The sequence below is a fragment of the Phascolarctos cinereus genome, unplaced genomic scaffold (assembly GCF_003287225.1).
Source record: "Phascolarctos cinereus isolate Bilbo 61053 unplaced genomic scaffold, phaCin_HiC Scaffold_2;HRSCAF=192, whole genome shotgun sequence".
Classification (NCBI taxonomy): domain Eukaryota; kingdom Metazoa; phylum Chordata; class Mammalia; order Diprotodontia; family Phascolarctidae; genus Phascolarctos; species Phascolarctos cinereus.
Window position 1 is genome coordinate 329,170,958 of NW_027555625.1, and position 21,911 is coordinate 329,192,868.

The 21,911-nt window shown below is 46.4% G+C and overlaps 1 protein-coding gene across 2 annotated transcripts; it reads left to right on the top strand.

The window, feature by feature from the left end:
• The first annotated feature begins 1,192 nt into the window (after window positions 1–1,192).
• On the top strand, window positions 1,193–18,053 carry SQSTM1 (sequestosome 1). 2 transcript variants are annotated; one of them, XM_020998644.2, is made up of 8 exons: window positions 1,193–1,367; window positions 7,181–7,276; window positions 8,827–9,095; window positions 9,763–9,922; window positions 10,136–10,219; window positions 16,240–16,469; window positions 16,826–17,015; window positions 17,335–18,053. In XM_020998644.2, exons 1-8 carry the CDS (start codon window positions 1,193–1,195, stop codon window positions 17,490–17,492), a joined length of 1,362 nt encoding a protein of 453 aa, XP_020854303.1. In that variant the 3' UTR covers window positions 17,493–18,053. The 2 variants fall into 2 exon arrangements, with proteins under 2 accessions (XP_020854303.1, XP_020854304.1); XM_020998645.2 differs by having other exon boundaries at window positions 8,827–9,068.
• Window positions 18,054–21,911: the final 3,858 nt, after the last annotated feature.

Sequence of the window (21,911 nt, forward strand, 5' to 3'; positions counted from 1 at the left end):
AAAAGTGAGTCTTGTCCAGCTAGGCATGCTGCTGAGTCATGCTCAGTCAGGTCAATGTTGAGTCTGGGAAAATCCCTCAGCCTTTGGCGCTGTGAAGCAGGAGTGAAGAAGCCTCAGCAGATTTGCTCTGGTAACCAAATTCTTTATGCCCTATCCCCTCATCCTCCTGCATGCTAGGGGACATCGAGGCAAGGAGACCCCCGCTTCTCCCAGTTCTATGTCCTCCCCCTCCCCAGAACTCAGGGCCTTCAGGGAAGTCAGAGCTTAGACATTTCTGAAAGTTCAAAGGGCCCTTCCAAATGACTCTCTCTCCAGGTACAGAGGCCTCCCTTCCCGACTCCCCTCTAGGGGATACACCTATATTCTGCTCCCGCCCCCTCTCCCTCCCCCCCACTTTGTGAAACCTCTCCTAGAACGGGATACCCCCTTCCCTGTCCCCTCCTTCCCAGGGCCACTTCCACTTCTTCAAAACCCTGATTAAAGAGTGACATTCCACCATCCCCATAGGCACATAACCCTCACTCCTCAAAAATCTCTCCTCCTGTAATATCCCACTCCATTTCAGGGGCAAAATGATCCTCCCTTCTCTGATTCCTCCCCAAGGCGACATCCCTTCCCATACACACATATGAAGCCTCTTGTGATACTTTCCCAGGAACAGGGAGACCCTCGTTACATCTCCTTACACATATGAAACTCCTCCCCTCCCCCACTCTAATACCTCCCCAGGGACACAATGACCCCTTTGTAGTTTCTATCTCCCCAAAAGGTCATTTTGCCCCCCTCTGGTACTATTTACAGAGGAATAGAAGCCGGCAGCTCCCCCCACCCCCGTCCCCGTGTTTATCTCTCCAGTGCATGCATGATCCACTTCCGAGGGTGTGCATGCATCAGTATACACGTGCGTGCGTGGGAGGAGGATGTGTGTGTGGGGGCACAGACCAGAGGGGCGGGCCGGGGCGCGGGTGATCGGAGCTCCCGGCCCCGCCCCCGCTCGGGCGGAGACTTTGCCGTCGCATATAAGCTCGGGAGCGGGGCCGCGCAGCGCCACAGTCGCGCTTGCAGCCTCTGCGCCCTTGGTGTTCGCGTCCGTTCGCTCTTTGCACCGGCCGGCCAGTGTTCGGGTCCCGAGTTCGAGTGCGTGCATCTGCTCGGCCCGTCTGTTTACACGAGCACTTCGTCGGCACTGACCATGGAGCGGCTGACCGTGAAAGCCTACCTGATGGGCAAAGAGGACGCGGCCCGTGAGATCCGCCGCTTCACCATGGAGCCGCTCGACGGCCCGGGCCGCTGCGAGAAGCTGCTCCGACGCGTGGCCGAGGTGTTCCCGGCGCTGCGGCTCGGCGGTTTCCAGGCCTACTACCGGGGTGAGCAGGCCGGGCCGCGCCGGCGCGAGGGCGGAGCCGGGACGGGCTGGGCGGGCGGCCTGGGACCCTCAGGGCGGGTGGGCCGCGGGCGGGGCCGGGCTGGGAGAGTGGGCGACTCGGCTCCCCGCTGTGGCCGGGGTAGGGCCTCAGCGCCCGAGCCCGGCCGCTTGTTTACCTGGCGCCGGGCCAGTCACAGCAGGCCTTACGTAACCGGGCCCGTGTGCTGTGACGCAGGCTAAACTGCCGAGCGGGCTCTCAGTTTCCCTAGGAGCTGGTCCCGACCTGGGGCGGGTTTTGCCCGGTGCCCTCTTGGATAGGTGTCGGTGGCCTGCCTTCCAGTTAAAGCAACCAGCATTTATTAAGCACCTACTGTGTGCAAGGCACTGTGGAGATAGACTAAATAGCCCTCACGGAGTTTGTTATTTGGGACAGGACAGTTAGGGGTGTGTGTGTGTATACACATACCACCAACTATAGCAATGCAATTATATATGTAACATCATATTATGTAAGTTTTTTTTATGCAAATATATGCAGAGATGAGCAAAGATAAGTGTTTTGAGGAGGAGAATCAGTGGGATCCACCGCTGCCGTCAGGTTTACAAAAGCTCTTGAGGTGGGGGCAGTCTGGAGTCAGGAATTAGTTTATATTCGGCCTCGGAAACTTACTAGCTGCAGTCACGTTATCTGTTTGCCTCAGTTTCCTTATGTGTAAAATGGGGAAAGAATAGGGCCAACCTCCCAGGGTTACTGTGAGGATCAGATGAGATAATAATTGGAAAGTGCCTTGCACGGGGTAAGTGCTATGTAAATGTTAGCTATTGTTATTGTTATCATCATCATCAATATTGTTGTTGTTACTATAGGGTTGGCTTGGGCCTGGCAGCCAACCTGCCTTGTGGCCCTTTGTTGTGACTGCCTCAGCTTAGAGCTGCACCTGAGTCCATAAAGCCTGCCTGGCTTGGGTGCCTTTTTTCCTGGTCTCTTCTGCATGAGTGCTGTGGGCAGCTTGGTGGAAGCCCTCCTCCCCACCCCCCAATTTTATTCCTTGGCTCTTGTGCTCTGCCCAGGGCAGAAGTTTCCAGAGCCTGTGACCGTTTTCTGACCCACTGGCTGTAAACAAATTTGTAAAATAAACCATTTGATGAGTCGCCAGAACTGAAACATTTGTATAGCCAAAAAGGTAGGATAGGCCCACCTCCAGGGGAAGCTACTTAGGAGGGGATCACGATTAGATCCTGCCCTGGAGGTGGGAAGGAGGCTGTTGTTTAAATCAGTCAGTTGGTAAGCCTCTATTAAGCACCTAAGCTCCACATGTACAAAACAGGCCTCTGTCCTCAAGGAGCTCACAGTCTAATGGAAAAAAATACGTGCTAATAAACGTATACAAAGTAACCTATATTCAGAATAAATAGGAAATAATCAACAGAGGGAAGGCACTAGAATTAAGAGGGGTTGGGGAAGGCTTCCTGTAGAAGGTGGGATTTTAGTTGAGACTTAAAAGGAAGCCAGGGAGGTAGTAGTCAGTGCCAGAGGGAGGACTTTCCAGGCATGGGGGACAGCCAGAGAAAATGCCCAGAGCTGAGAGTCAGAGTTAGTGCAGCAGCCAGGAAGCCAGTATCGGTGGATAAGAAAGAATACCTGTAGGGAAGTAAGGTGTAAGAAGACTGGGAAGGTTGTTGAAGGGGTTTGAATGTGATCCTGGAGGCAATAGGGAGCCACTGGAGTTTATTGAGAAGGGGGAGGTGGGTTGACAAGTGATCTGACCTAGACTAAGGAAAATCCCTGTAGTAAGGAGAGACAGAAGCCGGCAGACACCCTTCTACAGACTGTTGGAAGTAACCAAGGCCTGAGGCGATCGGAGGGCCTGCACCAGCGGGGTGGCAGCCAAGGGGACGCCTTGGAGAGATGTTGCAAAGGTGAAATCCACAGGCCTTGGCAACAGCCTGGATGTGGGGAATGAAAGATAGTGAGGAATCCAGGATGACTCCTAGGTTGTGAGCCTGAGAGGCTGGGAGATGGTGTTGTCCTGGATGGTAAAAGGGAAGAAGGTAGGAGGCATAGGGTTTAGGGGAAAAGATGATGATTTCTGCTTTGGACTTACTGAGTTTAAGATGTCTACTGGACATCCACTTCAAGATGTCTGGAAGGCTGTTGGAGATACGAAGGAGACTGGAGATCAGGAGAGAGATTGGGACCAGAGAGGGAGATTTGAGAATCATTAACATAAAGATAGTAATTAAATCCGTGGGAGCTGAGGAGAGAAAAGGGCCCAGGAGAGGACCCTGAGGGACATCTATGATTAAAGGGTGGGATCTTTAGGAGAATCCAGGGAAGGAGGCAGAGAAGGAGAGGTAGGAAGAGAACCAGGAGAGGGTGGAGTCCTGAAAACCTGGAGAGAAGAGACTGTTCAACTGTGTGTCAAAGGTCACAGAGAGGTCAAGGAGAATGCGGTCAGAGAAAAGGCCATAGTATTTGGCAACTAAGAGACTATTAGTAACTTTTGGAGAGACTAGTTTTGGTGGAATAATGAGGTTGGAAGCCAGATTGTAAGAGAGGAAGTTAGAGGCTCTGATGCAGAGAAATGAGAATATTGAAGTGAAGCATAGGGGATCTCATGTCTGACTTTTTTTAGGAGGTGGGGGCAGGGAGGGGAGTTTTCCTAGGAAAAATGACTTCATCAGAGACCCAGGAATAGTAACTTTAGTAGTCTTTGTGACCCTGGGGAAGTCATTTAACCTGCCTGCCTCAGTTTCTTCATCTGTAAAGTGGGAGTAGTAATGGCACCTACCGCCAAGAGTTGTTTGTGACAATAAAATGAGAAAAAAATTACACAAAGCCGTACATAAGTGCTAATTTATTCTCCTGAATTGCACTTGCTTTGAATCTCTCCTTTCTACTCCCAGATAATAAACTATGTGAGGATTGGGCTGTATACATATATATATACACACACACACACACACACACACACACACACACATAAAATAGATGCTTAGATATTTGTTGGGTTGAGTGAACTTTTTGAAGGCTCCCAGGTTGCTTGAATCATTTGTAGGGCGGGGTAAGGGAGTGACTCATCTCAGTTCCTGAGTGTCAAATTCAGTAAAATCAAGGTTAGATTTTATGATCCTTGAGCTCAGAAAGGACGTCAGAGACCATCTAGTCTATCTAACCCTTTTATTTTACAGATGAAGAAACTGAGGTTTGGTGCAGGGGTAATGAAGTGACCACTTTATACCAAGTGGTATATAGCTGAGGGATAGGATTTGAACCCAGGTCGTCTAACTCCAGAGTTAGTACTGTTTCCAGTGTACTGCATTGCTCCTTGTGATCACTAAAGTGTCTTCTAGCTTTGAATCTGTGATTCCACGTCTGGGATGTTGGTTCTACTTTAGGAAGGTTGTCCTAGTTACACATGTGCAGGATTCATTGGGAAAGGGAGAGAGACTAGAGGTAGGGAGATGTGGAAGCAAGCTCCCTGAGGGCAGGAACTGTCTTTTGCCTCTTTCTGTATCCCCAGCACTTACTGAGGGCCTGGACTAGGGGTGGTCTGTTCTCCAAAGAGCCTCCTCTGGTTTCCTGCTGGTAGAGAGTAGATTCATCATGGAGAGTCTTTGGTGGTAAGGACAGGAAAGGGGACAGGCACTAATGAAGCCCCAAGTACTGTGCTTAGCACTTCACAAATATCTCATTTGATTCTCAGACCAACCCAAGTAGGGTAATCTGCTGTTATTAATCCCATTTTACAGATGAGAAAACTGAGGCAAACAGGTTGTGACTTGTCCAGGGTCACACAGCAAATAAGTGTCTGAGGCTAGATTTGAATTCAGTTCTTCCTGACCCCAGGCCCAGCCCTCTATCTACTGCTTCTCTTAGCCGCCAGGGTATGTGTCTCATCCTGATCTTCTCTCCCTTTCCTCCCCCTATGAAAAAAGATAAGTTTTCAACATGGGATGGGGAAGGGCATCAGACACTTAAAGAAAGAGCTAATGAACCCTGTAAACGGCACTGAGGCATTTCTCAGAGGTAATACAGCCTTTGTTTTAGGACTGAATGTGATTTGAACTCAGATGGGGGTCAGGCTTAAAGTCCTGATGGAGTTCCTTGCTATTAAGTACCCATCCCTCCATGAGGCACCAGTGTCCGATGGAGCCGGTTTCACATAATAAGGCAGTTAGACCTTGTACCCTGAACCTTCTCTCAAGGCTTTGTTCTGCTCTTTTTATCTGTTTTGTATGTGACCTGACTGGTTCTGTTATAAAGAAAGGCAACCAGTTTAGGCCCTATAGTAGAGCCATTAGGAAAGTCTTTTACCTGGCAGAGAGAGAGAGAGAGAGTGAGTGTGTGTGTGTGTGTGTGTGTGTGTGTGTGTGTGTGTGTGTGTGTGTGTTCGTTCCCCAGGGATATCCAAGAATAAAGTTTCACCCCTAAAGGCTGTTCTGACTTGTTGGCTTCGTTGTTTATTTAACATCCAGGCTTAGACTTATTACCAGACAAAGTTCTGGTCCCCTTTAACTCTGTCAGCCTCCTTATGGCCTTTTTCCCTTCCTTCCTCATGGAGGTCTGGACCCTGGTCAGGTGGCACTGATCTTTGAGGTGATCCCTTGCCATCTCCATGCTTAACAGGAGTGACTTGGCCTTTTTGGGTGACCAGTGGCTGGTGATTCTTGCCTGATCCAAGAAATACAGGCCCCAGAGTTGTAGAGAAATTCAGAATGCCATCTGATCTAATCTATATCTGAATAGGAATACCCCCCCAGAGCAGGGAATAAATGGATGAAAGCATTTTCTTAGGTGCTGCTTACTCTGTGCTGATCACTGGGGATATAAATAGAAAAATTGAGGCAGAGTGTGACCTCAAGAAGGTCACACTCCAGTTGGATAGAAAAGTTCAGCTTTTGCAAGGCAGATGGAAAAGTGGGGAAGAGGGAACGGGAGGGGTGTAGGAGAGGGGGTGCCACTTATTGGATCAGACCAGCCACCACCAAGGAAACCCATTTTTTTCCCCCGGGCCTAGTGACTCCTTGGCTAGGAGCAGTCACCATCACCGGGATCCTGCCCCGCTCTATCAGGGACTGCTCTGGCAGAGCTGCCTCCACTGAGTCCAGCCAGCCCCGCTCTCATTGCCCCTCTGCGAAGTTCCCACCAGACACAGGGCACCAGATGCTGACGACATCCCCACCTCTGCTTTTCTGTTCCGTTCAATTAAAATAAATGCCCATGGAGCATACAGAAAAAGCCCTGTACTGAAGGGGGCCAGGGATGTGTCAGAATACGTGGGTTTGATTCTTGACTGTTGTCCGTCACTACTTGTCTGACCTTTTAGTGAATCAGTTTAACTTGGCAGAACATCAGATTCTCCATGGGTGATGTGGGGTCAGTGATACTTGTACTACCTACCTTATGGAGTTACTGAAAGGCTCAAATGAGATGATGGATGGAAAAACCCATTCATGTAAACAGAAGTTACCACTGTGGTCCTCTTTAGTCCTAGACCCTGTTTAGAATTAATCCACTTTCAGCCTCCACAGCAGGAGGGAGGAATTTTTCCATTAGAGACAGATGAGCAAAAATTCCAACCTTGAATAGTGTTATGTGGGTGGCTGGGATTAATGGATACATAGAGTCTGAACATGGAGAGAGGGTGGCCCTTGACCTTGCCCTCTGGTTACAATGAGATAAATAGCTAGTTTCACGGGGTTAGATAGATGGCTTGTATCAGGAGGCAGAATCAGGAAATAGGAAACCGTATGCAGATACTGCTATTGATTTTAACCTTAAATATCATTTTTATGTATTTTAAAATCTAGATGAAGATGGGGACCTAATTGCCTTCTCCAGCGATGATGAGCTGAGTATGGCGACGCGCTATATTAAAGAAGACCTCTTCCGGATTTACATTAAAGGTGGGAATGGGCTTAAAAAGCAGGGTTCTCATTTCTTTTTTTTTTTTTTTTTTGCAAGGCAGTTGGGGTTAAGTGACTTGCCCAGGGTCACACAGCTAGTCGGTGTCAAGCGTCAGGCTGGGTTTGAACTCAGGTCCTTCTGACTCCAGGACCGGTCCTTTATTCAATGCACCACCTAGCTGCCGCCTGGGTTTCTCATTTTTTACAGGCACTTGATAGTGCAGGCTGTACTCGGAATGGGGAGAGTCCTGGGTTGAAATCTCACTTCTCTGCCCTCATTTTCCTTGTCGGTAAAATGGAGCTAATAACGCTTGCAGCGCTGACCTCAAAGGGTGCGCTGAGAAAAGCTCTTTGCAACCTTTGTAAAGCACTCTAGAAGTGGGAGTAATTTCTTAGGACTATCCTTATTACCTGTAAGGGGACCTCTGAGGAGAGTGGCCCGAAGGTGGAATCACAGATATAAAAATAGAAGCCAGGCTCCAATTCCTTTGAAGGGACTGTGAGTCAGGTGCTATTTGTGATTACAGAGACAGCTGCCTGCTGCTTTGGGGAATTTTGCCTGCTCTATTTTTCCTCCTCGTTAACTCATTTTTAATAGAAAAGGTAGCCAGTTCCTTCCTTTTGGCTCTTCTTCTCTATTCTACTTTTGGCTTTGTCAGAGCTAAGTGTTCCTGGGACTGGTGCAGGTGGATCCCAGAGACACTTCTGAAGGCTGGGATTATATTTTAGGTATCTCTTGAAAATTTTCCCTTTTTGGCTATCTTTTTTTTTTTTTGCCACCAAAGACAGCTGATTTGTGATCATCCTGTTAATGAAGCTTTCTCAGGCCTTGAATAAAGCCAGTTGCCAGGCCTTAGTTCACTAAGGCACAGACTTCTCCTGGGGCTCTGTTCTCCTGAGGCCCCCTGGGGGGGGAGGAAGGGGGGGTCTATTGGGAAAACAGTCTTCCTGTCTTCAGTCCTGTAATTGAATTCTGGGATTAGTCTGATAAGAATGAGACCCAAAGAGATGATGAGGTCTGAGTGAGAGCATGAATACTAAGCACTTTTGACAGCTTAAATGATTTTTTAAAAAATCTTTTACTAATATCTTTAGTTTTTACTTAGCCTTCATTGGGGGGGAGGGTCTCCTACCCATAAGACGTTAAAAAAGAGATAAAACCAAACAAAAAAAGGTTCACCCAAACCATTTAGTACCGTCAGCCAGGTCTGGCAGTGCAGTATTCCACACCGCAGCCTTTGCAAAGAGGGCCAGGAACCCCATTTTCTCAACTCTCCTGAGGTCAGACCGTTATAAATTACACAGCATTCGGTTTGGCGGATTGTGTTTTTTCTTTTTCTTTATGTGATTGTCAGTTGGACAGACTGTTTTCCTGGTCCTGCTTACTTCACTCTGCATCAGTTCATGTAAGCCTTCCCTTGCTTCTCTCTCCTCCTTATCTCTTGAAGCTTGTGACTTAAGTCTATGCAGCCATTTTATGCCAAAGCCGTATGTCCAGCATCTTCTGGAGTGGCAAGCTGAAATCGTCTTTCTCACTCTCCCCCTTTTAGAGAAGAAGGAGTGTAAGCGAGACCATCGGGAGCATCATCCCCCCTGCGTCCAGGAGGTTCCCACGAACATGGTGCATCCCAATGTGGTCTGTGATGGCTGCAATGGGCCGGTGGTGGGAAGTCGCTTCAAGTGTACCGTCTGCCCTGACTACGACCTCTGCAGCACCTGTGAGGCTAAAGGTCTTCACAAAGAGCATAACATGATTGTCTTTCAGAATCCCTTCAACACCCACCTGCCTGAGGTGAGAGGCAAGCAGCATGGAAAGAAAGTAAGGCCTCACAGTCCATCACCACCTCCTTGCCTCCCCTCTCCCCTCAAAGCCATTGCCCACCAGATAAAACTGAGCCTGGCATTCAAGGCCTTTGCCCAGCTCAATACCAGCGTGCCTCCTCACATTGTCTAATGCTATATTCTTTTTTTTCCCCACTTATAGGGAAAGGCAGTTCGTAGTAGTGGAGAGAGGGCTGGAGTTGGAGACAGGGCCCTCCTAGCTTGAGTGGTCCTGGCAAGTCATTAAGTATTTATTATCTCAGGCATTATGATAAGTCCTGGATATACAAAGACAAAAGTAAAATAGTTCCTGCCCTCAGGGAGCTTGCAGTCTATCAAAGCAGACTTATATTTGTGTATACACACACACAGTTCAAGTCTGTAAACGTTAATTTAGCACCTACTACAGACCATACACTGTACTGAGTGCTGGGGATACAAATAAGAGAAAGACCCTTCCCTGCCTTCAAGGAGATTATAGTTTCTCAAGGAAGACATGATAAAGATTAATAGATAGATAAGTGTATACAAAGTAAAGGTAATTTTGAAGGTGGAGTGGTACCAGTAGTTTGGAGGATGGGGATGGTCAGTAATCAAAATGTAGGTTACTGAGTAGCAGGTGTGTGCGTAACCCTCTAAACGGGGTTGTGACTGATTTCTTTCAGTGGGTTTCCCGGCGACGCTGGCTTCATAAGATGAGACATGGGCCTTTCCCCCATTTTGGGTGGATGCCAGGCTGGGGATTCGTTGCTTCTCACCCCACGAATCAGAATGCTTCACAGGCAGAAACTAGCGGGACTCCCCCCGATCCAGGAGCAGAACAAGGTCAGATGGGTTTGGGTTCTTGCCTTGCTTTTGGAATTGTCATAATCCAGATGTACCTGAGATCTGCAAGGGTTTGGCAAAGGAGGTGAATTATAGTTTAGCAGGGGAGGAGGGAGGAAAAGGATTTGTCCCAGTTTATGGTCTTCTGGAAGTAGAACTGAATGCATTCATTTTTACTATTGGCTCTTACTGTTTTGTTTTTCAATGCTTCAGCTAGTACCAGTTCACAGCAGGACCCCAATGTCACCTTCCTGCAGAATGTAGGTGAAAGTGTGGCAGCTGCCCTTAGCCCTCTGGGTAAGTGACCTTTATTTTAGGTTATTTGGGATTTATATCTAGGTAACTTCCAAAACAGAGTTGAGGCAGCTTGTAAATTTAAAATATAATGTGGGACTGATTGACCTAAAACCAAATAAAAGAAGCAAAGGAATAGAAACTAGCAGGTACCTAACTAAGTTAAATAATTCCTGGAGTTGGGCACCGAATTTAGCCCTTGAATCTCCTGGCTGACAGGAAGATGTATGTGGTTACTTGGCTCTCATGAAAGCATGCAGATTCATCTTGATGCCTTTTCCTGGAAAAACAGAATGTTGGGTAACCATGGGCAATAGCTGTAGTTTTGCAGACGACAGGAGCCTTCTATCGGCTGTCCATAAAAGTCAAGGACATAACTTTAAAACTTGCTCAGAAATGATGGCGTTTCTGTGGGCAGCTGAAATCATGATGGTCTGAACCAGGACATAGTTTAGTTGTCTGATGAATAAGATTGTAGATCTTTTCAGATCATCTAGTCCAGACCTTCATTTGAAGCCAGAAACTAGTGTCCAGAGAATTGTTGAAGAGCTAAGATTCAAACCCTGCTTGTCTGACCCCAAATCCAAAGCTGGCTCTCTTACAGTATGCGGCCTTCCTAGTTATGTAGCCATCAGATTCGTTATAGGTCCATTGTCTCTCAAAAATGAAATGTTTCTGGCAAGTGGGAGTCAGCCGTGACTGAAGGGCCAAGTGAAGAAGAACTCTCTTCAGAGGGAAAGTGGTCTTGAACTTGTGACAGGCAAGGGACTGACTTTTAAAGCAGCTGTAGATAGGACTGCAGCCTACCAAGAGGGGCTGACAAGAAGCTTGAGTTTTGTATGCAGGAAGGAAGAAAACAAGCATTTACTAAGCACCCACTATGTGCCAGGCATTGCTGGTGTATTACCTCATTTCATTCTCACAACAACTCTGGGAGGTGGATGCTCCTATTACCTTCATTTTACAGTTTAAGAAACTGAGGCAGATTGGCTGAGTGAATTGCCCAAAATCACACAGGCAAGGTTTAAACTTGGAACTGCCTGTATTATGTGGGCATGTAACAGGAACTGTACACTTCGCCCTCCTGTCATATTCTAGAACAGGAGAGTCTTTTTAATAATATTTTTTTCCCCAATTAAAGAATATCAAAGGTTTTGAGTTCCAAATTGTCTCTCCTTTCTTCCCTCCCTTTCCCTCTCCCTGAGAAAGTAAGCAATCTGAGGTTGTACATGTGCAATCATATGAAACATTTCCACATTAGTCATTTTGTGAAAGAAAACTAAAAAAAAAAGTAAAAAATAGTATGCTTCGGTCTGTATTCAGACACCATTAGCTCTTTCTCTAGAGGTGGAATAGCATTTTTCATCATGAATCCTTTGGGATTGCCTTAGATCACTGTATTGCTGAGAATAGCTAAGTCATTCACAATTGATCATCATACAGTATTGCTGTTACTATGTACAATGTTCTCCTGGTTCTGCTCACTTCACTCAGCATCAGTCCATACAAGTCTTTCCAGGTTTTTCTGAAGTCTACCTGCTCGTCATTTCTTAATAGCACAATAGTATTCCATTACATTCATACTCCACAGCTTGTTCAGCCATTCTGCAATTAACGGGCATCTCTTCAATTTCCAATTCTTGGCCACCACAAAAAGAGCTGCTATAAATCTTTTTATACAAATAGGTCTTTTCCCTTTTTTTTTTTCCAGTCTGTTTGGGGGTATAAACCTAGGAGTGGTGTTGCTGGATTAAAGAGTATGTGCAGTTTTATATCCTTTTGGGTGTAGTTCCAGATTGCTCTCCAGAATGGTTGGATCAGTTCACAACTCCACCAGCATGCATTTAAAAACATTCTGAGGAGTTTCATGCTTCACCAGACTGCCAGAGGGGTCCAAGATACACAAAACATTTGAGAACCCTGGCCTGGGAGCAATACCAAGAGTCCAACTCCATGAACCATGCCTCCATTTCTAGGCCAAGAACTTGATGAGCTGTTACTGTCAGCCTTTCACAGGGACCAGAGTCGTTTCAACTCATTTCTAGGCCAAGTATCAGATGAGCTGCTATTGAGGAAGTCATTGCTTCTCAGCCATTTGCGGATACCAGAGCCTCCGCTCTCTGGAGCTGTAGGGCACCAAGGAGAGCCACTTCAGACAATTCTTTTAGCTTGACCCTTTCTTTGGTCCTTGATTCCCCTTAGGAGAACAGATGATGCTGGTGCAGGTGGGGAGCATTGGTGCCTAGCCCAAGGTGCCCAGTACATTGGTGTATTTGCTTTAAAAGGCATCAAGCTTCCTTGTCATGTCCTCTTCCTTAGCAGGTCATACAGAGGAACTCGGGGGACCCCTTCCTTCATGGATAGTTGAAGTCCAGTAGGGTAGGCCCCTGGTTTTGAGAGAGACTTTGAATTCTAGCCCAGTCTTAGCTGTCAGAAAAGGTTGCAGACTCTCTCAAGTCTGGCCTCTTTGTACATACTGGGCAAAGCACATCCCCTCTTGCTCTTGCAGGCAATTCTCTGAGACTAAGGGTATCTTGCTAGAGGGAGTGTCTTCTCCCTAGTTCCCCAAGCCAGTGAAGTCACAGGTCCAGACCTTGTCCTGCTTGGAATGTAGGATAATCCTTTCTTAAATATTGTCAACTCTCAGGCTTTCTTGGGGAATGAAATGAATGGGGGGGGGGAAGCATTTATTAAGCACTTACTGTGTGCCCCAAGCACTATGCTAAGTGCTGAGAATACAAATGGAAAAATAATGCAGTCCTGATCACAAGGAGCTCCCATTTTAACAAAGGTGGCAACGTGGAAGGAAATCGGATGGATAGGAAACAAAACACCTGGTAGTAATGCTTTTCTTTTTTTGGGCAGTTGGGGTTAAGTGACTTGCTTAGGGTCATATAGCTAATGTGTCTGAGTCCAGATTTAAATTAAGCACCTACTTTGTTGTAGGCACTGTGGCAAGTACCTCACAACTGTGAACCCCATTTGACCTTTAAAACAAAACAACCCAGGGTGCTGTTGTTATTCCCATTTTTCAGTTGAGGAAGTTGAGGCAAACAGGGTTAAGTGACTTGCCCAGGCTTGAACGGCCAGTGTCTGAGGTCAGTCTTGAACTCTGTCTTGCTGCCTCACCACCCAGTATACTAACCACTGCACCACTTGGCTGCACAGATAAGAAGGAGCATTTCTACAGCGCTGTAAAATTCACATGTTGTTTTCTAACAGTCCTGGGAGGTGGGGGCTCTTTATATTGTTTAGCCTGTGTGGGCTTTGAGGTTCCTCTTCTGTAAAAATGGAGGTATTGGATGTGAATGGTGAAGAGGTTTGGGGGTGCTGGGACCCCGAGAATGCCAGGGCAGGGTTGCCTGAAATGAATTCACACACTTCAAGTGTTCTCTTAGTCAAGTGGCAAAAAGTTTATCATAACGCTTTAGCAAAAGAGGATAAGGGTCCTTAAGGAACCTGTGGAGAGAGTGAGGATGGTGCTGGGGCGTATATGGAAGAGGGGCAGGGAAAGAAATACCAGGGGATGCTAATTAGGTAATCTGAATAGGTAATCTTGTCTTTTGGCAACTATGGATGCAAAAAGTATAGGGAGTATACCAGACATTGAGGGACATGTCAGAGGCATGGACCTTGGGGATCTAGTGGGAGGGAGAGTCTGGGCCAGCCAAGGATAAAAATCCTTGGGCCAGGCATTCCTTTGTTCTGATAAGAGAATGTGTTTTGCAACAAGAGAAAAATTTCTCACGGGACAGAGGCCTACTGAGAAATTGGAAGGCTTACAGAGACATGATCTTAGGGCTGGGGCCGAGCACCCCCATCAGTGGTATCTAAGGTCCCTTCCATCTCTAAATCTTTGATTCTGTGACCTTACATCAGAGTTCATGGGTGTTTGTGAATAGGGACCAAATGGGGATGGACAGTCCTTGAGGAGTAGCTCTTAGGCCTTCATAGGAAATCTCAGCTCCTCATACTTCGGTGAAGGTTCACGGTAAAGTCTGCTTCCTAGAGAACAGATGATCACTCACAGCTTCTGTCACCCCCCGTTAGGTAGGACTTTAAGACAACTAAGCCCTGAGCCCTCGGTCTAGGATGTAGGATTTATTTGGAGTGCTACCAATTTCCTTGGTTTATCCTGTGGTTTACCTTCTGGGTGATATCCTCTGAGAAATTCTGAATTCCCTTTTCCCTAGATATGATAATGTCTTAATCAGCCTTTTATTAAGAATCAAGGTGTTAAACCTGATATAAGGGAATCTTGGGCATTATCTTTCAGAGAAGAGAGGTAGTTGGCAGATATCAGACAGTCTATTAACTTCTGCCCCTTGGCCTCTGAGGTCCTTAGAGCTCTAAGTCTATTGTCTTTTTCTTAGCCCAGTATGTCATAGCTCCCTTACAGAAGGGACTGCTCAGATTTGGTCTCTGTATTCCCAGCACCTAACACAGAGTTGTTCAGTGTTTCAGTTGTGTCTGACTCTGTGACCCCATTTGGGGGTTTACAGATACTGGAGTAGTTTGCCATTTCCTTCTCTATCTCATTTTCCAGATGAGGAAACTGAGGCAGACAGGGCTGAGTGACCTGCCCAGGGTCACACAGCTAGTAAGAGTCTGAGGCCGGGTTTGAACTGGAAGATGAGTCTTCCCGATTCCAGGCCCAGCTCTGTGTGCACTGTGGTGCCACCTAGCTGTCATGGCACATAGTAGAGATAGGGACTAGACCTATGATCACTATATAGGGAGCTCTTAAGTGGAAACTCCCTCTGCTGAGCATATAGTTGGAGCTTCATGCATTTAAACAGAACAGTAAGTCCCTGTGCCCCCCTACCAAGGGTGAGATGCCCTTTGGTTGCCCCTAGGGGCTGTTTCTCAAGGCTTGGACTTGCTCACCAAGGACTCTGTGGAAGCTGTCACCAGGCATTATCACTTTAACAATGGTGGTTTGTTTGTCAGCTTTGAGGTGGAGGGAGGGCATTCAGGAGAAGCTGAAAGTATTCATTCATTCCTTTAGTGGCTTTAACTCATAAATGGCCAGTCCTGGGAGATTTTGGGGTTCATTTGGAGGTGAGGAGGTGATGTAGGTACCTTTTTGTATGAGTGCTTGCCACAGTCCATAGGGCCTATATGTGGGCTACATAGATCAGAAGGAGGAATTTGAGCCTTTGTAAAAGCTTACACCCTGGTTTTATTTTGCCTTGTCCTGGAGAGGTGTTTAATGAGCACCTGTTTTGTTTTTCTTTCCTCCTTTCAAAGAATGCAAAGTAGCAGGTTACAGGTTTGCATTGGTGGTGCTTTGAATGATGCCTGGTGTGTCTTCTGTCTCCACTTTGAATAATGTCTTTTCCTGGTATACTCTCTCCACAACTTTTAAGCAGACGGGGACAAGGCTGTGGTATTTGCAGCATTCTTATTCTTCTTCCACCTGAGTGGAGGGATGTGTGTTTTCCTTTCCTTCAGCCCCGAGGTTGTAAACTCATTGAGGAAAAGGAGACTGTTATGAATTTTTTTCCTAAGGCCTAGCCCAGTTGAGTCATTTCAATTGTGTCTAACTTTTTCCTTGACCCTACTTGGGGTTTTCTTTGTAAAGATAGAGGAATGGTTTGCCATTTCCTTTTCCAGATAACTTTACAGATAAGGAAACTGAGGCAAACAGGGTTAAGGGAGTTGCCCAGAGTCACACAGCTAGTGAATGTCTGAGGACAGATTTGAACTCAGGAAAATGAGTTTTCTTGGCTCCAGGCCCAGCATTCTGTGCACTGTGGTGCCACCTGGCTGCCCCCTACCCAATACCAGCTGCTTAATAAATGCTAATAAATTCATTATTTAATGAGTTAATGCAAATAAGAATAGCAGACTCTTTGCACCTCTAGAATATCCTCTAATTCTCATGAATTCAGACAGCTCATTACAATTAATCCAAGTTGAGCTTCCTGGAATGGTTGTTTTAATTTACCTTGCTATAATCAAGAGTCCTCAGCTGCTTCCTAACGGTTGTGGCTACTTTAATACACTTCTTGGTCTTTCAGGTATTGATGTTGACATTGATGTAGAGCATGGTGGAAAAAGAAGCAAGGTGACTCCATCCTTCCCTCAGCCCAGCAGTGAGAAGGGCAGCCCTCAGCCAAGCAACTCCTCATCCAGCCAGAGCCAAGCAAACTCCCAGAGCGCCGAAATGGAGATGGCGGCCCTCTCCGAGCAAATGGAGAAGGTGATCGTGGAGTCTTCCATGCAAGTGGATGAAAACCCACCATCCCAAGTAAGCTGAGATTCTCCTCCACCTCAGTCTGAATTAGCCAGGGCCGCCACCCCCTAAGCTCACTGTCATCCTCCTAATTGTCATATGTTATAAATTTGGGCATATCTGTCCTAGTGAGCATCTTAGGATAATTTGGTCACTTACCAAAACTTTAATTCTAGCGGTGAAAGTTAATGTCTCAGAATAAAACTCTGTGAAGACAAGAGAATTACTGGCTCTTGAGAGTGGTTTATCATATTTTCCTAACATCTCAACCAAAAAGCCATGACCGCTTGGATCTGTAGCCATGTTGATGTGTTAGCCACTGCCCCAGCCTCACGCTTTAGTCACGCATGGTTTCTCTTCTCTCTTCGTAGGAAAAGAACGAAACTGGTTCAGGAGGAGATGATGACTGGACCCATTTGTCTTCGAAAGAAGTGGATCCTTCTACAGGTGAACTTCAGTCCCTACAGATGCCAGAAACAGATGGTTCAAACTCCATGGACCATTCTCAAGAGGGACCCACAGGGCTCAGGGAGGCTGCCTTATACCCACATCTTCCACCAGGCAAGTGTTTTAAGGAACTCCTACTTTGTTTTGGGGGCTCCATCTCGTCTCCTAAGTGACTGCCTTAGTAATACAAAGGCCGGGTCAGTGTTGTTAACTATGGGTAGATATAACAGGGTCCTTCTAAGTGAGACTGCCCTCTGGAGGAGAGGGTACTTTGAAATCTTTAACTGGGAAGTCTAGACAGACAGCAGTGTGAATTAACATGCAGCAGGTCGCGAGCATGTCATAGGTGCAGGTAGCTAAGGCCCTTGGGAGAGTGTGACCAGTGTGTGTACACACGGGACTGGATCTTCATGACTTTTCTTGTCTTTGGCAGAAGCCGATCCGTGTTTGATCGAATCCCTCTCCCAGATGCTGTCCATGGGCTTCTCTGACGAGGGTGGCTGGCTCACCAGACTCCTGCAGACCAAGAACTACGACATCGGGGCCGCCCTCGATGCCATCCAGTATTCGAAGCACCCGCCTCATCCATAACAGAGAACTCCCTCGCCTCGCCTTTCTGTCTGCAATCACACTCACCTGTCTCAATCCCAGCTTCTCTGGAAATTAAGATTATCTTTGTGAAGGTTCTTAGTTCGATGTTCAGTCATGTTGGAAATCATATCACTTTACTTTTTGTTTAGGCCATTGTGAGTGAGCACTAGCTCACCCCCCTGTCATTGTGCCATTTGTTTCAAGGGGGGAGGCGGGAAACAAAGGCTGACAGTAGGCACTAGCCCCCCTGGGGCATCCCTTCACCTCTCTGTGAAGGAACAGTTTTGTGAGGAGGAGGAAGGCTAGGAGGGAGGAGGGCGGCGGCGTGAAGGCATAGCAAAGGGCAGGCTTGTCTAGTGCTTTGTTTCCATGTTCCCTTAGCTCTAGTGTAAGAGAACTCTACTGGCTTGTGTCAGTTGTCTTAAAATTAAGTGATGTTAACTTTTCACCTCTGTAATGTTTCTGCAGTTAAACTTGTGAAGAACTAATGTTGCTTTCTTTCAGTGGAAAAAATTGCCATATCCAATGCCATTCATTCAATAAACATTTATTCAGCCTTTACTGTGTTCTTATCACTGGGGGGGGGTAATAAAATTTAGGTAAAACAGTCCCTGCCCTCACGGACATCCCTGTCCCCTTAAAACCATAACACTAAATCACCTGATGAATATGTTGAAGAAGCTGGGGGAGAGATGGGGCTGGTGGGTTAGTGATGGGAGTACAAATATTTGGACACAGATTATTTTCCACAAATGGAAAGATTGTCTGTTTTGAATTTAATTTTTAATTATGGACAAGGAATAAAATAAAGGAGTATTGTTTATGACACCATGGATCTTAATGTTAAATTAACCGGGTAGTTCTGGAACTACCCCATTTGTCCATGGTCCCCTGCCCAGGAGAACTTAGGCTCTCTTCAATGATGAACAGATTTAAGTGGATTTTATAATTCAGGTTAGTCCCCTTGGCTTCACCAAGTGTGTGAAACTTTAAAAAAAAGAAAAAGGTGCCAGCTAGCCTGGTTGTTTCAGAGAGAAGCCACAGTCTTTATTTGAGAGAGGTCACAGCATGGACTATTTGTTACTGGCCAAGGCTGTAGTTTGGAAGGCTCAGAAAAAGGAGGCTTTTGACAAAAGAAGCTCCAGGGTCCTGGGGCAGGGGGGACCGTCAAAGAAGCTGGCAAACATTGGGCATTCCACCCTGGTTACGGCATCATACGGCCCAGCCAGCGAGGGAGGTCTCTGGTAGGAAAGAACAGCAGCATTCCAGTCTTACTAGGTGGGGGCGGCTGACATTCCCTCCATTCCCTCCCCCTGCAGTGGCAAGGGATGGGAGAAATGACATCGTGGGCATGTGGCCTGCCTCTCTTCGGAGCTAGCTGGATCCCCAGAGCATCTGCTGTAGTTGCTATTCAGTGGTCTATGGGGTATTCAAGGAGGACTGGAGCCTGAGGGGTGGCCACAGTTGGTGTCAGCTTGATTCAGCCACCTCACTTGTGTGGCTCCAAGAAGCTACAGTGAACACAGCAGCCACACCCAGGTGAAACCAGCTCCGCAGATGCTCGGGGGTTGAGGGCAACTGAGGAGCCCCAAGCCTTTTGGCTGTGTCTACCCGAAGCACATGAAGACTTGTGGAATGAGCACATGAGAACAATTTGTTCCAGCAGCCAGGAAGGCAGCTGTGGAGCTCTTGGACCTTGGTGAGACATCAAAAACCATCACGGTTATTCACCGCATCCCAGGCCACTGCCAGTCATCCCATCCTGACTTTTTTTTTTTTTTAGGCAATTGGTGTCACACAGCTAGTAAGTGTGAAGGGTTTGGTCTGAGGCCAGATTTGAACCCGGGTCCTCCTGACTTCAGGGACAGTGCTCTATCTACTACGCCCCCTAGCTCCTGACTAGCTACTGCACTTCAATCAATGAAAGAGTAAGGCTGATGACTGCAATTCTGCCTCACGAATCCAATTCATGTGCAAATCAATACATCATCCTTCACGTCGTTGGTCCTCAAAAAAAAAAAAGATGATGGACAAAAATAAGTCAGCTTGGTCCTATAATGTGCTTGGATCTGAAAATTCAGGTCAGTGAGCATACCTGTTACAGACAGGCAAACCCCTCGCTAACCACTGGAGAGGCAGAAAAAACTAACCAATTTGCTAAGTCACACAGTTGCATCCCTGCTTTTAAATTCACTAGGCAGGCAACTACTATGGTGTATGTGTTTGTCCTTTCTTGAGGACCAGCGACAGCAGGAGGTGATGTTGACTTGCAAGTGAATTGGATTTGAGTGAGGCAGAGCTGTGCAAAGTCATCAGCCCCACCCTCTCCAGAATCATCGTCCAGTGGCAAGACATAGGTCAGGATGACTTTCAGTGGTCCTGTGCTATATGTGAGGCTTTGCGAAAAGAGGTGAAAAGACCCTGCCCTCAAGGTGACAGGCGCAAACAAAACACTAGGTGAATGAAAGGCAGCAATCTAGGGAAAGTGATGAGTCTCAAAGGGAAAATTTAGGCAGCAAAGGAGCTGGTGCTTCAGAATGAAATACTGAGTGCATGTCCCCTTCAACACAACTGAGCCAAAATGAGTCAAAAGTCACACAAAAATAAAGTTTATCTCAAAAATAACATGGAAAAGAGATGAGAGCAACTAGGGGTGTTTGGGATCATATGGAGAGAAAGGCCAGAGCCTGGGTTCAAATTCTGGCTTTGTTATTCATTATTCATGTAACCTTGGGGTAAATCTCAGACTTTCTCGGGGATCAATTTCCTCATCTGAAATATAAAGGGGGTTGGACTAGATGGCCTGCAGGATCGCTTCTAGCATGAAATCCGTCATTCCTTTGGAAATGAACCAGGCAGGAGTGCAGGAGGAATGTGGTGCTCCATAGTTGTAGATATGGGAATATGAAGTGTTTCCATATTCCATGGTTATGGAAAGGAATGGGAAATCTACAAAATTCCCGAAGGACACTTGGACAGAATTAAAACTAGCAAGAAAATCACGAGGAAGGAGAAGAGCTTACAACAGGTAAAAAAAATGACTGAAGAAAAGTGATGCATATGGAGAATACAATAAAAATCATCCGAAAAATCAATAGAAGCAACCAACAGACAATGCTGTCAAAATTAATTGTAGTCGTTCCAGAGAGGAAGTGGAGAAACAGGCTCAGGAAATAACTGGAAGGGGGTTGGAAACCGTGCAGCTGCACTGTGACAGATCTGGAGGAGAGGTCAAGACAGCAGGCTCGGCATTACTGACATCACAGAACATGCGGATTAAAGGAAGACTCAGAACACGGTGCTCTAGTGATTTATTCAAGAACATTGAGAAGCGTTGGTCATGAACTCCAAATCGGCTTTCTAGCAAAATTAAGCATGCAATATGAAGGCTAAAAATTGGGCAGGGTCTTTTCACCTCTTTTCGCAAAGCCTCACATATAGCACAGGACCACTGAAAGTCATCCTGACCTATGTCTTGCCACTGGACGATGATTCTGGAGAGGGTGGGGCTGATGACTTTGCACAGCACTGCCTCACTCAAATCCAAAAGTCCACAGGACTTTTAATAATTCACAGGAAAGCAGACATTTCAAAGCAGCTTTTGGAAAGGAGATCTTCCTAAAAAAGATCAGTGCGTAGAGCAATTTGTCCTTTTAAACTAAGACAAAGCAGTTGTTATCCAAACGCAAGAAAGTTCGAAGGGGGAAAAAGAGAGTGGAGAGGAGAAAGGCAATAAAAAGCACCTAGTCTGTGCCAGGTGCCTTACAAATATGTTATCTGATCCTCACGACAACCCTGTGAGGTAGGTGGTGTTATTATCCCCATTTTACAGATGAGGAAACAGGTAAACAGAGTAAGTGACTTGCTCAGGGTCCCATAGCTATTAACTGTTTGAGGCCACATTTGTTGTTGTTGTTGTTGATTTTTGGGGGGTTTTTTTAGGCAATTGGGGTTAAATGACTTGCCCAGGGTCACACAGCTAGTGCCAAGTGTCTGGTCTGAGGCCAGATTTGAACTCAGGTCCTCCTGACTTCAGGGCCAGTGCTCTATCCACTGTACCACCTAGCTGCCCCTTGAGGCCACATTTGAACTCAGATCTTCCTGCCCCACCTAGCTGAGAAGAGGAGGGCAAGCTAATCCCAAAGCTACTTTTGATAAAAGGCAAATCCAGAATAAAATAAATTTTTATCAGTAATTTAATAAAGAATGGTAGAAGGAAAGATAAGTAACAACTGGAAAGGTAAATGTAAATGGGCTGAAGTCCTTAGAAGAAGGATAAAAAGTCAGAGATTGGATTAAAAATCATTCAATATGTTTATCAACAAATAACACATAATGTGGAAAGAGCTTACATAATTCTGGATGGAAAAATTGAACCAAAATATATCATGGTATTGCTAACTCAAGAAAAGACAGAGT